The sequence below is a fragment of the Chelonoidis abingdonii genome, chromosome 2 (assembly GCF_003597395.2).
Source record: "Chelonoidis abingdonii isolate Lonesome George chromosome 2, CheloAbing_2.0, whole genome shotgun sequence".
NCBI classification, from domain to species: Eukaryota; Metazoa; Chordata; order Testudines; family Testudinidae; genus Chelonoidis; species Chelonoidis abingdonii.
In genome coordinates this window covers 300,615,692-300,629,273 of record NC_133770.1, presented here as the reverse complement: position 1 = coordinate 300,629,273, position 13,582 = coordinate 300,615,692, and the positions used below count along the sequence as shown (strand labels likewise).

Below are 13,582 nucleotides of genomic sequence, written 5' to 3'. Positions count from 1 at the left end.
ACAGTGCCACCCAATGGCTGGCTTGGGTACTGCAATGTGGACATCCCCTGTAGGACATGCCATGGGCTGCCTTAGGAACCGGCTTCCGGTGCTGAACTGGGGAGGTTACTCCAGCTCTGGGTTCAGCCCCAGAGAGGTGTTAGCAGGCAGGGAGGATGATTGGGCCCCAGCAGCAGTGGGGCAGGGAGCCCATGTAGGGATGGGATGAGGCACCCTAGGGCACAGGCCTGAGAGACTACGGCAGACGTAGGCTCAGCTACTGCTACCCTGTCAACCATAAACAGAAGCCCCAGCCCTGCCTGTATGGGCAGGCCCTACCTCAGCGGGCAGGCAAGGCAGGGAGTGCAGAAACTGCCATGTGCCTCGAAGGGGCTAGGGGCCTCCTGGCTGAAGCACTGCACCCCTCTCACTCCAGCTGGCCGACGGTGCTCTAAACTTTGGCCTAGCGTGAAGGGAGGAAGGGGGTTACCTTCATAGATCAGGGGTAAGCTGCCCCTTCCCAGCAATGTGTGAACACCTAGAGGATACAGGGTGATAAGAAATAGCCAACGTGCATTTCCCAAGAACAGATCATGCCAACAACCTAATTGCCTTCTTTGACCAGGTTACTGGCCTAGTGGATGGGGGGAAGCTGTAGACGGATTGTATCTTCATTTTAGGAGGGCTTTTGACACAGTCCCATGTGACATTCTCAAACAAACTCAGGAAATGTGGTTTAGATTAAATTACTAGAAGGTAGGTGCACAACTGGTTCAAAGAGTAGTTATCAATGGTTAACTGTCAAACTGAGAGGGCAGAGCTAGTGGGGTCCTGCGGGGGTCAGCCCTGGGTCCAGTACTATTCAGTATGTTCGTTAAAAACTTGGATAATGGAGCGGAGAGTGTGCTTAGAAAATGTGTGGATGACATTATGCTGGGAGGGGTTGCAAACCAGGATTAGAAGTCAAAAGGACCTTGACAAATTAGAGAATTGGTCTGAAATCAACAAGATGAAATTTTAATAAAACAAGTGCAAAGGACTGCTCTTAGGAAGGAAAAATTAAGTGCACATCTATAAAATGAGGAATAACCAGCTAGGTGGTGAACAGGGTCTGGGGGTTATAGTGGATCACAAATTGAATATGACCAACCATGTAATGCAGTTGCAGAAAAGACTAGTCTTGTTCTAGGGAGTATTAATATGAAGTGTTGTAAGACACAGGAGGTAACTGTTCTGTTCTGCTCGGCCCTGCTGAATCCTCAGCTGGAGAAGTGTGCCCAGTTCTGAGCACCACAATTTAGATGTAGATAAATTGGAGGAATTCCAGAAGGGAGCTACAAAAACAATCAAGGGTTTAGAAAGCCTGATCAATGAGGACAGGTTAAAAAACTGGGCTTGTTTAGTCTTGACAAAGGCAGGCTGAGCTGAGACCTGATAAGTCTTCAGATATGTTAAGGGCTGTTACAATGGGAGAGATCAATTGTTCTCCATGGCCACTAAAGATAAGGCAAGAAGTAATAGATTGAATCCACAAGGCAGCAGATTTAGGTTAGATATTAGGAAAAGCTTTCTAACTCAAGAGGAGTTAAGCTCTGGAATAGGATTCCAAGGGAGGTTGTGGAATCCCCAGCATTAGAGGGTTTTAAGAACAGGCTGGACAACCACCTGTCAGGGATGGTTTAGGTTTACTTGGGCCTGCCTCAGCATGGGGGGGGGGGGGCGTTGTTTGGGGGCAGGGAGTCAATGGCCTCTCAAGGTCCCTTTGAGTCCTCCATTTCTGTGATTCAGTTCGGAGACTCCACAATGTCTGCAGTAGCTAACTCCTCATCCGGTCTCTCTCTCTCACACACACACACAGAGTAAGCTTCTGGGGGCAGGGATGGTGCTCATTTGTGGGCTTGTGCAGCACCCAGCGGACTGTGGGAGCTACCTCTGTGGAGGGGAAAGCGAGGGCCCTGGTTCTCTTCTCGTGCATGCCAGGGAAGTCACAGCGCAGTGCCATTACTGTGTAGTATGTGAGGGGAGAGCCACATCCAAGGTTTCCTGAGGAATCTGGAACCTAGGTGTGTATGGAGTCTTCGGGTGATGCTCTGCAACTGCTCCATATGAAGCCAGGCAGGACTCTCGGGAGCCTCCTCTCTCTGAGCAGACTGTCGCCAGAGCAAGAAACTTGCACAGCTTCAATTATCCTGGATCTGGCCTCGGAACATTCACTATCCCCTTTCACACCATGCGCTTCCCACAGCAAGTGCACCCAGGCGGGGTTCCTGGGGCAGCCAGAGGGCCCTGCACCCCAATGCTGCCAGCAGCAGTGACTCTCAGCCAGCTGGTAAAATAGGTTTATTAGTCGACAGCGTAGAACAGAACTTATGAGCAGAGAAATCAGTGACTTTCAGCCAAGTCCATCTTGGGGAGTCTTGGGCCAGATGCCCTGGACTCCCCCTCTTCCAGTCCCCCCAAGCAGACTGCCAGCTTCCAGCGACCCAACCTCCGACACCCCCATTGCTCCTCCTCCTTGTCTTTGTCTGGCATCCCGGGCAAGGTGTCACCTGGTTGTCACCTGGTTGTATTCCCCTCCTGGGTCTCAGATTACGAAGGGCACCGGCCATAGCACATGTGCAAGCAGCTGGAGCAGCCTCACCTGCCCTAGAGGATCTCAGCCAAAGCCACATACCCCTATTCCCACCACCAAGGCATTGGTGCAGCACACAGGGAAACTGAGGCACACAGTATTCATACAAAAGTCAAACTCACATACAACATAAAGGAAAATCCCCACTTTGACACATCATGTTGTAGTAGAAAGAGACGGTGTGATGGGGTGTACATACCCTGTACTGGACAAAAGAGGGTTAACCCCACACTATGGGTGACAGAAGTCCTGCCCCTCAGACCGTGCTGGGCATGCTCCAACTGCTGCCTCAGTATAACCCTGTACCTGAGGGCTGTTACATGGACTTTGGCCACTAGGCTGCGCTGGCCTGAATGCAAGGGCTGCTGTAATTGACTCTGGCCACTAGGCTGAACTGCCCTGACCCCAAAGGCTGCTACACAGTCTCCGGCCTCTGGGCCGTACCGCTTTCAGCCTAAAGACTCTCAGGGAGACTGTAACAGCAGTGGTATCACAACCCTGCCCTTCCCCAAGGGGGGATGAGGTGTGCATACCCCATGACATCCTGAAACATGAGGCCCGATATAAGAGCTAAACTAAAGTAGTGGTCAAGCCTTGCTGATATAAAGCGAAGTGAGCAAAAGTCAAGGCTGTGAGCAGCAGTCAGGCCCTGTTGGAAAACATGCCTGCAGGCAAGTTCACGGAACCTGGCAAGAACAGGGCTGGTATTGCAAAAAAATACACATTCCTAAGAAGTGCTATGCCCAGGACACTCACATAAAGACATTCCAGATGGGTGCTACCAGAACTTCCCAATATTAAAGAATATGTCTACACTACCCGCTGGATTGGCGGGTAGTGATCCATCTATTGGAGATCAATGTATCGCATCTTGTCCCCAAACACGCTCCCCGTTGACTCCACCAGGGCGAGAGGCGGAAGCAGAGTCAACGGGGGAGCAGCGGCCGTCAACCCCACACCACGAGGACACAAAGTCAGTCAATCTAAGTCACGTTGACTTCAGCTATGCTATTCTTGTAGCTGAAGTTGCGTATCTTAGATCGATCCCCCTCACAGTGTAGACCAAGCCCAAGTATGGTACAAACACACTCCCCAAAGATAACAAAGACATGTTGACCCCTCCTCAAGATAAGGTCAGGATGACAGTGTGATGGATAAAGATGCTTTGATTGAACCAACATGTACAGGCAAAGAGTGGCAACTAACTACATTAGGGGGCAACATGTAACTTGTTTGTATCAGTGTATAAAAGAATGTTCACAGCAAATGCCTCTTTGGCCGAGGGGGAAATAGAAAGTCTGGTCATTCACTGAGCTGGTCCACTGTCACAAGCATACATGTACTGAGCGTACTTCAGCACGTATCGAGCGCTAATAAAGTGGCTTGTTGACAATCAGTTTGGCTGGGTGCCTTTGCTACAAGCCAAGTCTTGTGGTCTTTGTGGGCAGTTTGAATGAGATCTGCTGTGTCAGCTGTCAAGGCAGCCCTGGGACAGCATACACCAGGAACACACACATGCAGCCAACAACTAAACACTGGTGACCCTGACGGCTGAATCTGGTAAGTAAGCGAGCTGTCCTCTGTAGGAATTGTGATCTAATAGGGCAAAAAGCCGCGAGCTAGGGAACCCCCTCAACCCTTCCCTGCAATTCCCCCCCGAGTCTGATAAGATATGGACATGCTGGGTTGCCAGCAAAGGAGGGCCCATATAAGTGTAAAAAAGGTGAGGGAAGAAACATGCAATGGCATCTGTAAGGCCAGGGATGAAACTAACAGGCAATCAGCCTGGCCTCAATTTCCAGGCTCACCCTCCCTCAGACACATTAGGCCAAACATTCCTGGGGCCAAGCTGAGTTTGACACAGGGGGTGAGAGGGGACAGGAAGAAAAAGGTCACATGATCCATCCTGGGCTGCTGTAGGCCAGTTTGCGCCCCACTAGCATAGGCTGGTGTCATAAACAGATAGCTAAGGGTTAATGTTTCTTTTACCTGTAAAGGGTTAACAAAGGGAACCACACACCTGACCAGAGGACCAATCAGGATTTTTCAAAGCTCAGGGAGGGAATGTTTGGGTGTGTGTCCCCTTTGTCTGCTCTCTCTGTTCTCCGGTCTGTCTCTCGGCTATGAGAGGGATCTTTCTATCTTCAAGCTTCTAATCTTCTGTTTCCCAGTTGTAAGCACAGGTATAAGACAATAGGCTTTTATTGTTGGTTTTTTGTATTACATGTGTGTAGTTTGCTGGAATGTTTATTGTATCTTTTTTAAATCAAGGCTGTTATTCCTTTTTTTTTAAGCAATAGCCTGTATTGTCAACTTGATGCAGATATCATGTTTGTGTTGTTTTCTTCTTTTTAAGACCTGTTTTAGTTTCTCGGCGGTAAGGAACGAAGGGAAGGGAAATTTTCTTTGTGTTAAATTTACGGAGGGTGATCTGTGCAGCCCAGGGAAGAGGGGGTGTATTGCCCTCTCGTCTTTGCTTCAAGAGTTTAAGTCTAGTCGCCCAGGATAACCCGGGAGGGGGAGCTGGGGATGAGAAAGAGGAGACAGGGGAGGAGTTGTTTTCCTTGTGTAAGCTCAGGGCTCTGGGCTTGGTTGGCCCCAGGGAAGGTTTTGGGCTAGAGTCAGCCAAACACTGAATTTTTGGCTCGGTGGCAGCGCATATCAGATCCAAGCTGGGATAATCACTTGGAGGTTGTCATTAGCTAGCTTTCTCTTTATGAACGCTAAGGTTCAATCGAGTGGAAGCTACGAAGCTGGAATAGTCACCTGATCATCTAGTTCACTTCTTTGATATAGCCGCCATAAGACCTCCATGACTTGTTCCGTTTGGCAGTTTTCCTGAAGATATGCTTTGATTCAATCTTGATTTAAAAATGTCTAGTAATGGAGAATCTATCACTATGCTTGGTACACTTTTTCCAATGGTTAATGACCCCAGGTGTCTTAGACAGTCCACACTGAAAATGCCAAAGTCAGGGCAAGCTGCAAAAAGGAGAGCAGATTCTCCCTAGCACTGGTGGTTAACACTGTAGTTAGACTCACCCATCAGTCACAAACAGTGCTCCTGATCCCCCACACTGGTTACCAAGAAGTTGAAGAAAAAGAAATACAGCCCCCTTTATTGCATTCCAGTTTCTGATTCCCAACTAGCAAATAAGTCCAGTAAAGTGAGAGGTTATTTAAAACTTTATTCACTATACAAAATGTTCTAATTTCCAAAGGGCCAGCCACATTACCAGATCAATTTTTTTTTTATTAAAGCTAATGTTAAAAAAGTGCATAATACATAGGTTGAAACAAGAGTGTCTGTACATCTGGGTATAGTTCTTAGATTAAAAACAAACTTTGGATTTGTGAATAAAGTCATAAGATACATACAGTGCATAATCAACAATAACCCAAATTTAGGTGAATGAATTTAAGAATACAGTTTAGTTAACTAGCATCCATGTATTCAGGTACATTAGTCATGAAAAAAGTTATACAGAGAGTTGGTGGGAGAAAGCAAAATATCAATGAGTGAAGACTGTCCCTCAGTAATTGAGAATTTAGGATGGACTGGGTTCTTCCCCTGCTCTAAATGCGCAACCTATCAGGAAAATATTTGAGTTACTTTCCCGACTGCACTTCTCATCAGCACCCCAGTTCATCCCTCCTGGTACTGCCGATGTCCAGTTCTATGTAGATATCCCTTGACTGCCTGATGGCATCTGACACCATGAGTTGCCGCACCAGCTGAATGTAGCGTTTACTACTCTAGAACCTCAGAGTTACAAACACCTTGGGAATAGACACTGTAACTCTGAAATATTCTTAACTCTGACCAAAATGTTATGGTTCTTTCGAAGTTTACAACTGAACATTGACTTAACACAGCTTTGAAACTTTTCTATGTAGAAGAAAAATGTGGCTTTTAACCATCTTAATTTAAATGAAACAAGCACAAAGTTTCCTTATCTTGTCAATTTCTTTTTTTAAATGTCCCCCTTTTTCAGTAGTTTACACCACATAGTAGTGTATTTGCTTTTCCCCTCTTTGGTCTCTGCTGCTGCCTGACTGAGTATTTCCGGTTACAAGTGAGGTGTGTGGTTGACCTATTTTTATTGCTCCCCCGTTCCTTCCACCTCACACCCCACCCCCCGTGGGGCAGGGCAGGGTTGCGATAGCACTGCCGTTACAGTCTCCAGGCTGAAAGCGGTATGGCCCAGAGGCCACAGCCTGTGTAGCAGCCCTTGCGTTCAGACCAGCGCAGCCCAGTGGCCAGTTTGTATCTCGGTGTTCATAACTGAGATTCTACTGCAGCTGTAGTTTGGATCTTACCCAAAATACCATGCTGCCAGCCAATTCTTTTATTTTAAACTAAACTTCTAGTTTTAGATACGGATGAAAAGAAGGATGAGAATTGTTAAATGGTCAAAGCATTCTGATATAGACCTATGGACTGTGAGGTTACAGCAGGTCCTTAGCGGCACTAGGGAGTTTGCCGGCTTGTGAAGCCCCCCTGGAACACAGCCACAGCTTGGATGGATCTATCAGTCCATCGTTCAGAGCTTCAGTCTGTAGAGAAGTGACGCCAGGGATGAGAAGCAGGACTGAGGACAAAATGGAGAAGATGCCGCTGCCTTTTTATAGCGTTTGCCACACGACTTCATAGAATATCAGGGTTGGAAGGGACCTCAGGAGGTCATCTAGTCCAACCCCTGCTCAAAGCAGGGCCAATCCCCAGACAGATTTTTGCCCCAGATCCCTAAGTGGCCCCTCAAGGGCTGAACTGACAACCTTGGGTTTAGCAGGCCAATGCTCAAAGCACTGAGCTACCCCTGCCCACACTGTACGGCCTCTGCCAAACCAAACACAAGCCTGCAGCACATGGGCACAGAAAAGCTCCTGGGAGTCCAGGCACGTCCCGCTGACTCAGAGGTAGCCCCCGGCTCCCCCCAGCAGGGTCGGCGTACAGCCATTGGCACCAGGGCCACCCAGCCGTCTGAGGGCCCGTCAGGGGCACCCCACGCGCACACACCCACAGGTGACACTCAGCCGACCAGAGCGGCTCCGCTGGTGGCTCACGGGGCACAGCTGGCACCGCTCATCGCACTGGTATCAGACACACGACCAGAGCTTTTCCAGTCCGGCCCCTTGGAGGAACGGGGGAGGGGAAGAGCCTCGAGAGAGGGGACCCAAGGCCTAAAGACAAGGAGCGAGGTCCAGAAGCTAAGGTGCAGCAGCGGCCGCAAACAAAGCTGCAGGACCCACGGGCAGGAAGGAGAGAGAGAGAGAACGGAACAAACAAAACAACAAAACAACACCAAACATGCAAAGAGAAAAAAACAAGACAGGTCAGGACGTCAGGTCGTAGAAAAGATAGAAAAAAAAAAAGACACGGAGAGAGAGAAATATCAATAAACCGGACAATAAGAGAGACTAAGAAGGGCTCCAAAAGGAAAATCGGGCCGTCAGATAAACGCGTCACTCCACTGCGCGTCTCGGCTACACAGGAAGCGGGACTCGACCCTCTCAGCCGGGGGGCTGGAGGACGGCAGGCTTCGCCGCAAGCTTTCCACGCTTAAATAACGGACGGCCCCGCCTCGGCCGCGCCCTGCCAGCCCCAGGCATGCCGCCGCCGAGCACCGGCGCCCCGATGGGGCCGCTATCGGGGGGGGCCCGCGAGTGAGTCCGAGCGCACCGTATGGGCCTCCGACGCCATTTTCCAGGACGAAGCCAGCGAGCGGCCCGGAGGAAGGGAGCCCGGCCGCGGCACAAGTGGGTCGGGTCGGGGTCGGGTGGGCGCGCTCGTGGGGGGAAGCTGCTCGGTCCGCGCCCGGGCCGCGCCCGCAGCCGCCAGTCCCCCTCCCCGGAGGTCGGGCCGCCCGCGCGGTCTCATCGGTGGCCGCGCCCGCCCTACGCCTCTCCCTGCTCCGCACCCGCCAGGATGTTCCACGGGAATCGCCCGCCGGCCCGGCCCCGGAGGTGAGTGCACACCGGCCCGCCGGCCCAGCGCTGCGCAGCCGGCTCCGCTCTCGCGGCCGCACCAGACCCGCTCCGCTCGGGTTTGGCCTCCAGCCCCCGAGCTCCCTGGCGCAGGAGCGAGGGGCCCTGCCCGGGCTGGTCTGGGCGCCCTGGCCCGGCTCCCCCGGAGCTGCCTTCCCCAGGCCGCCGGAGGTCGGAGCGGAGCAACGGGCCTAATCCGCTGCAGTGGCTGAGGTCAGCGGTTGGGAGCAGGTGTCTGGCGCCGCCCCAGGGAGGGTGTGGGATCCCCATCGCCGGAGGCTTTTAACACCAGGCTGGACAAACCCCGGTCAGGGCCCGTCCCGGCGCAGGGGCTGGATTTGATGACCTCTCGGGGTCCTTTCCAGCGCTGAATCTCTGTGATTCCCCCTTGTGGACTGTTCCTGGTCTCTGGCGTGGCGGCAGGAGGTGCTGGGATGGACGAGCTGTCTGCTGGCCTTCGGTGCACTGAGGCTGCTTGCAGGTTCCTGGGGAGCAGTAGCTAGCGGGGTGAGGAGCTGCCACACTGGCCCTTCATAACACAGGGTGACCAGGAAGAAGTTTCATTGTGAGATTCCCTGGAAAGCCCTTGGGGCTACTGCTGTTCATGGGTTTCCCTCTTTTTCAGCCCCAGGGAATAAGCCGGAACTGTACGAGGTGAGTAGCACTTGTCTTGTCGTGTTCCCCTCCTTGCTCTGCCTCTGTCACGGGAGGCAGAAAGACCTTCCAGGGTAAGCTGGGTTTGTGCTCTGCAAATGGATGCACACCCCTCACTCCTGGGGAATCCAGGGACCCCAGGCTCCTGAGGACCCAGGCAGCCCCTAATCTCCATCCCAGTAGGGGTTCTTCTGGAACCCGACTCCTCTGCCCCTTGGAGAGGATGCAGGAGGTTCCATGTCTGTCAGCTGTGTCCACATCCCCGCACCCCCAGCCTGTGTGCCTAGATTTCAGTTTGGAGGCTGTGACGGTACCTGACGTGCTGTGTGTATCTGCTCTCCTTGCAGGAGGTAAAGCTGTATAAGAATGCACGGGAGCGAGAAAAGTGAGTCCATCCCCAGCGGAGTGGGTTTCCTGTGGGTCCCGTGTACTCAGTTCTGTGTTGGCATGCGTGTACTGGGAGTTCAAGCTGCTGCCTGCAGTGAGGTCCTTGCTCTGAAGATGCTGGGGCTGACAATGCAGGGAGCTCTCTGTTCTGGTGTCCTGCCCCTGCCAAGGCAGAAGAGACCCGAGAGCCCTTTTGTCCTGTCTCTGCCATTGGCCAGTGCAGGCTGCGTCCAAGGAAGGAGGAGTAGGTGGAAATGTCATCTCGGCCCTGAAGCGCTAGAGCTCTTGTGCTGTTCCTGTGGGTGTATCACAGGGTGTGAGTGGGGGCGGCCGCGGCCTGTGCGCCCTCACAGGCTTCTGCCCTCTGGTTTTAGGTACGATAACATGGCTGAGCTGTTTGCAGTGGTGAAGACGATGCAGGCTCTGGAGAAAGCTTACATCAAGGACTGCGTCTCTCCCAACGAGTGAGTCCTGCCTCTGCTCTTATCTCCAGCCTGGACTCTCCTGGGGTGGCGGGGAGCCGAGAGCACAGGATTCCTCAGGAGGGATGTTTCCCTCTGGGTGCGTTATTACTGAGCGAAGCAGAATGACTTCTGCTTCCCAGTACCCTGCAGACGATGGGGATGGGATGTTTCCTGGGGGGCGGGGGTGCCCAGAAACTCATCAAAACAGCTGAGCAGGTCCCCTGGCTCATGCCCCACTCCCCTTCCTGGGGCCAGGCAGTGTTGTTCCATCCAGAGGGGGTCTGCAGTCTCAGGCCTCGGGGCTCCTCCCCTGCCCTGGGGGCTGTTACATGGGTGAACTCATCTCCTCCTAAGGAAGCTACTTCCTTTTTTTAAGTCCTCAGCCTCAGTGTTCCCCTCCTGCTTGGCATCAGCAGCTCCGGCTGTTTGCAGCTGTTCTTACCCTGTACCCTTTTCCCCGCCCCAGGTACACTGCAGCCTGCTCCCGGCTCCTGGTCCAGTACAAAGCTGCCTTCAAACAGGTGCAGGGTTCCGAGATCGGCTCCATCGATGAATTCTGCCGCAAGTTCCGGGTGAGTTAAGTTCTCTGGCACTCAAGCTTATGGGGGCACTGAGATGGGAATCTCAGGGAACCCCTAGAACGGGGGGGTTGCAGTCCTAGATGTACTGCTGCTGACTGGGTTAGACTCCATCCCCCAGAGGTGGAGAGAGAAATCCTGCATAGATTCACTTATTCCAAGGGCAGAAGGGACCAGTGTGACCATCCCATCTGACCTCCTGTGTAAAACAGGCCAGAGCCCTGCCCCAAGTCATTTCCAGAGCAGAGCTGTTAGAAACGCAGCTCGTCTGGATTCAAAAATGGTCAGGGCTGGAGAATCCACCATCAGCTGGGGCAAAGTGTCCCAGTGGTGAATTACTCTAAGCTGTTCGCCTGGGTTACAGGCAGGCAGTGAGTTCACACCCCCCAGCTTACCGGCCAGGGCCTGCACTGAAGGCGCTCTCCTCCCCACCCCCAGGTCAGCACATGAGCACAGAAGCCCCGTCCCCTGCTTGGAAGCTTTCCCAGGGAAATGTTGCTTGTCTGGGGTTATCCCTGTTGCCCTGCGCTGAGCTTCCCCGGAGCTCGCCACGACCCCCCCCATGCCGAGCTTCCCCGGAGCTCGCCACGACCCCCCCATGCCGAGCTTCCCCGGACTTGGGATGACTGTCCCGTCTCCTGCAGCTTGACTGCCCGCTGGCCATGGAGAGGATCAAGGAGGATCGTCCAATCACCATCAAGGATGACAAGGGCAACCTGAACCGCTGCATTGCCGACATCGTCTCTGTACGTTCCCACCCATGGCGAGGGGCTGCGTGCGTTGTAATCCCTGTATTCAGTGCTTCTGGGACTCTGCCAGCAGGCTGGGCCTGGCCTGGCCTGCGTGTCTAGACAGGCCAATTCTCAAAGGCATGGGTGGCGGGTGAAGCTTCCCCTTGGGGGGAGGCAAGTCCCCTAGTCTGCCTCTTACGGCCAAGGCCACACCACCACTCACTGCTCTCAGCTCCCTTGAGGGGGTGCAAGGGGCTGAGAGCTTATCCCTTGCTTGGGTCAAGCTCTGAGCCTGGAGCCCCACCCCTGTTCCATCCCTTCCACTCGCAGCCCTGCCCATGGCCCCGCCCAGTCTGTCGCTTCCCCCCCCACCCCCCCCCACCCCGGCAGAGCAGGAAATGAGAGCTTCTCCAGCCCCGGGACAATGGAGGGAAGAGATTTTTCTGGGGCCCCAAACCTGCCACTATCCCCCTCCTGCTTCACCCTGGTGGTGAGAGGTGTGGGAAGATTTTGCCTCCCCCAGCCTCCATTACACCCCCCCACCCCTGCTCAGGGGGCTGTCCTAGGAGGGCTGGGGTTGTCAGGTGCCATTCCCCTACTTTCCTGGGGTTCCAGGCCTTTGTTGAGGTGTGTCTTTTCTCTTCCAGCTTTTCATCACAGTAATGGATAAGCTGCGCCTGGAGATCCGAGCCATGGATGAGGTGAGATTGCGGGAGACAGCCAGGCTGAGTCCCTGAGAACTCTGCCTAGAGCTTGCGCCCTGTCTGGCTTCACAAGGCATCTCCTCCCTGGCCCAGGACAGGGAAGGGGAACAGCCTACAGGGCGACGGGCTGTGACTCTGTGCCAAGCTAATCGCCATGGGAAGGTGTGTGGAGCCTTCCTTACTGGAATCAGCACCCGGCTGCGTGGAGAGGAGATTCCTGCCTGGAGTGAGGGAGGATTCTTTCTGCCCTATGGGGTGGGGTTTTCCCAGCCAGTCCTGGGGCAGGAAAGGCTCAGGCTGCATGTGTTTGTGCCCCAGATCCAGCCAGACCTGCGGGAGCTGATGGAGACGATGAACCGCATGAGCAACCTGCCCCCTGACTTCGAGGGGCGACAGAAAGTGAACCAGTGGTGAGTGTGGCTCCCTGGGGCCCCTCCTCTGTTGCTCTTTCTGCTCGCTCAAGCAGAGGGGACAGCGGGGGCCTGACCCAGCCTTGTCCCCCAGTGGGTCTTATGCAGAACTGAGGGCTGTTCTACCCCCCGGGCTGAGGAGGGCTGCTTTGCAGGCAGGCCTGTTGGCAGTGTGCCTTTGGCACTCCCTGTGCTGTGGAAGGTCAGGGCACCCCGGGGTGGGCTTATGGTAAGATGATCTGTGACACCAGCCCTGGCTCTAACCAGGGGCATGTTCTGCTTTTTCTCCTCTGGCCCAGCTGAGCCTTGGGCAGGGGCCGAAGCCCCAGGGTGCTCCTGGCTCTCCCCTAGATCAGCGCTGCATTGGGATGAGTCTGTTTTAACTGCCTATGCTAGTGCAGCACCAGCTGCAGGCCCCCCGGGCTCAGCCAGGTAGCAGCCTGCTTCCTGCCCTGAGTGGGAAGTCTCCTAGGTGGCCCTGCCCCTCTGACTCTTCCCTGGCAGGCTGCAGACGCTGAGCGGGATGTCTGCCTCCGACGAGCTGGATGACTCCCAAGTGCGCCAGATGCTGTTCGATTTGGAATCGGCCTACAACGCCTTCAACCGCTTCCTGCACTCCTGAGCCTGGCCCAGCACCCCTGGACTGGTGGCTCCTGCTGGCCGTCTCCTGAGAGCTGCTCAAGCAGGTCTCTGGGCTGGTTCTGGGGGCAGGAGGTCATGGGTGGTGTGGTTTGTCCATGCTGGCCCCCCCGCCTCACACAGACTGTTGGGAGGGGCATTGGCTGTAGCCTTTCCAGCATTAGCCCTGGGGGCTGTCAGTGTGACCAGCCCTCCTCCAGCCGGAGCACAGGCTGGCCCGGCCCTGCGAGCAGGGGAGGAGACATGTACAGACCTGCCCTAATAAAGCTCCTCATGCTGTGGCTCACTCGGGTGGTGTAGTGCTGGGCTCGGGAAGGAGGTGTAGCTGGTGCATGTGGTCTAACTCAGGAACCCAACAATAGCCCGATGCAGCTGTGCCCAGGTGGGTCAGATTACCAAAGCCCTCCCAGGCAGGG

General features: G+C 54.1%; 2 protein-coding genes across 2 annotated transcripts in view; one reads left to right on the top strand and one right to left on the bottom strand.

Annotated features, from left to right (window-relative positions):
• VPS28 (VPS28 subunit of ESCRT-I) overlaps nucleotides 1–13,446 on the top strand; it is a 21,427-nt gene extending 7,981 nt beyond the window's left edge. Inside the window, exons 2-10 of the mRNA XM_075062042.1 lie at nucleotides 8,215–8,368; nucleotides 9,224–9,253; nucleotides 9,601–9,638; nucleotides 10,015–10,104; nucleotides 10,571–10,676; nucleotides 11,327–11,428; nucleotides 12,061–12,114; nucleotides 12,436–12,527; nucleotides 13,032–13,446. Coding sequence (XP_074918143.1) covers nucleotides 8,215–8,368; nucleotides 9,224–9,253; nucleotides 9,601–9,638; nucleotides 10,015–10,104; nucleotides 10,571–10,676; nucleotides 11,327–11,428; nucleotides 12,061–12,114; nucleotides 12,436–12,527; nucleotides 13,032–13,149 — 784 coding nt within the window. The 3' untranslated portion in view covers nucleotides 13,150–13,446. The remainder of the gene's footprint in view (nucleotides 1–8,214; nucleotides 8,369–9,223; nucleotides 9,254–9,600; nucleotides 9,639–10,014; nucleotides 10,105–10,570; nucleotides 10,677–11,326; nucleotides 11,429–12,060; nucleotides 12,115–12,435; nucleotides 12,528–13,031) is intronic.
• TONSL (tonsoku like, DNA repair protein) overlaps nucleotides 1–13,582 on the bottom strand; it is a 66,732-nt gene that overhangs the window by 35,130 nt on the left and 18,020 nt on the right. The window lies entirely within an intron of this gene.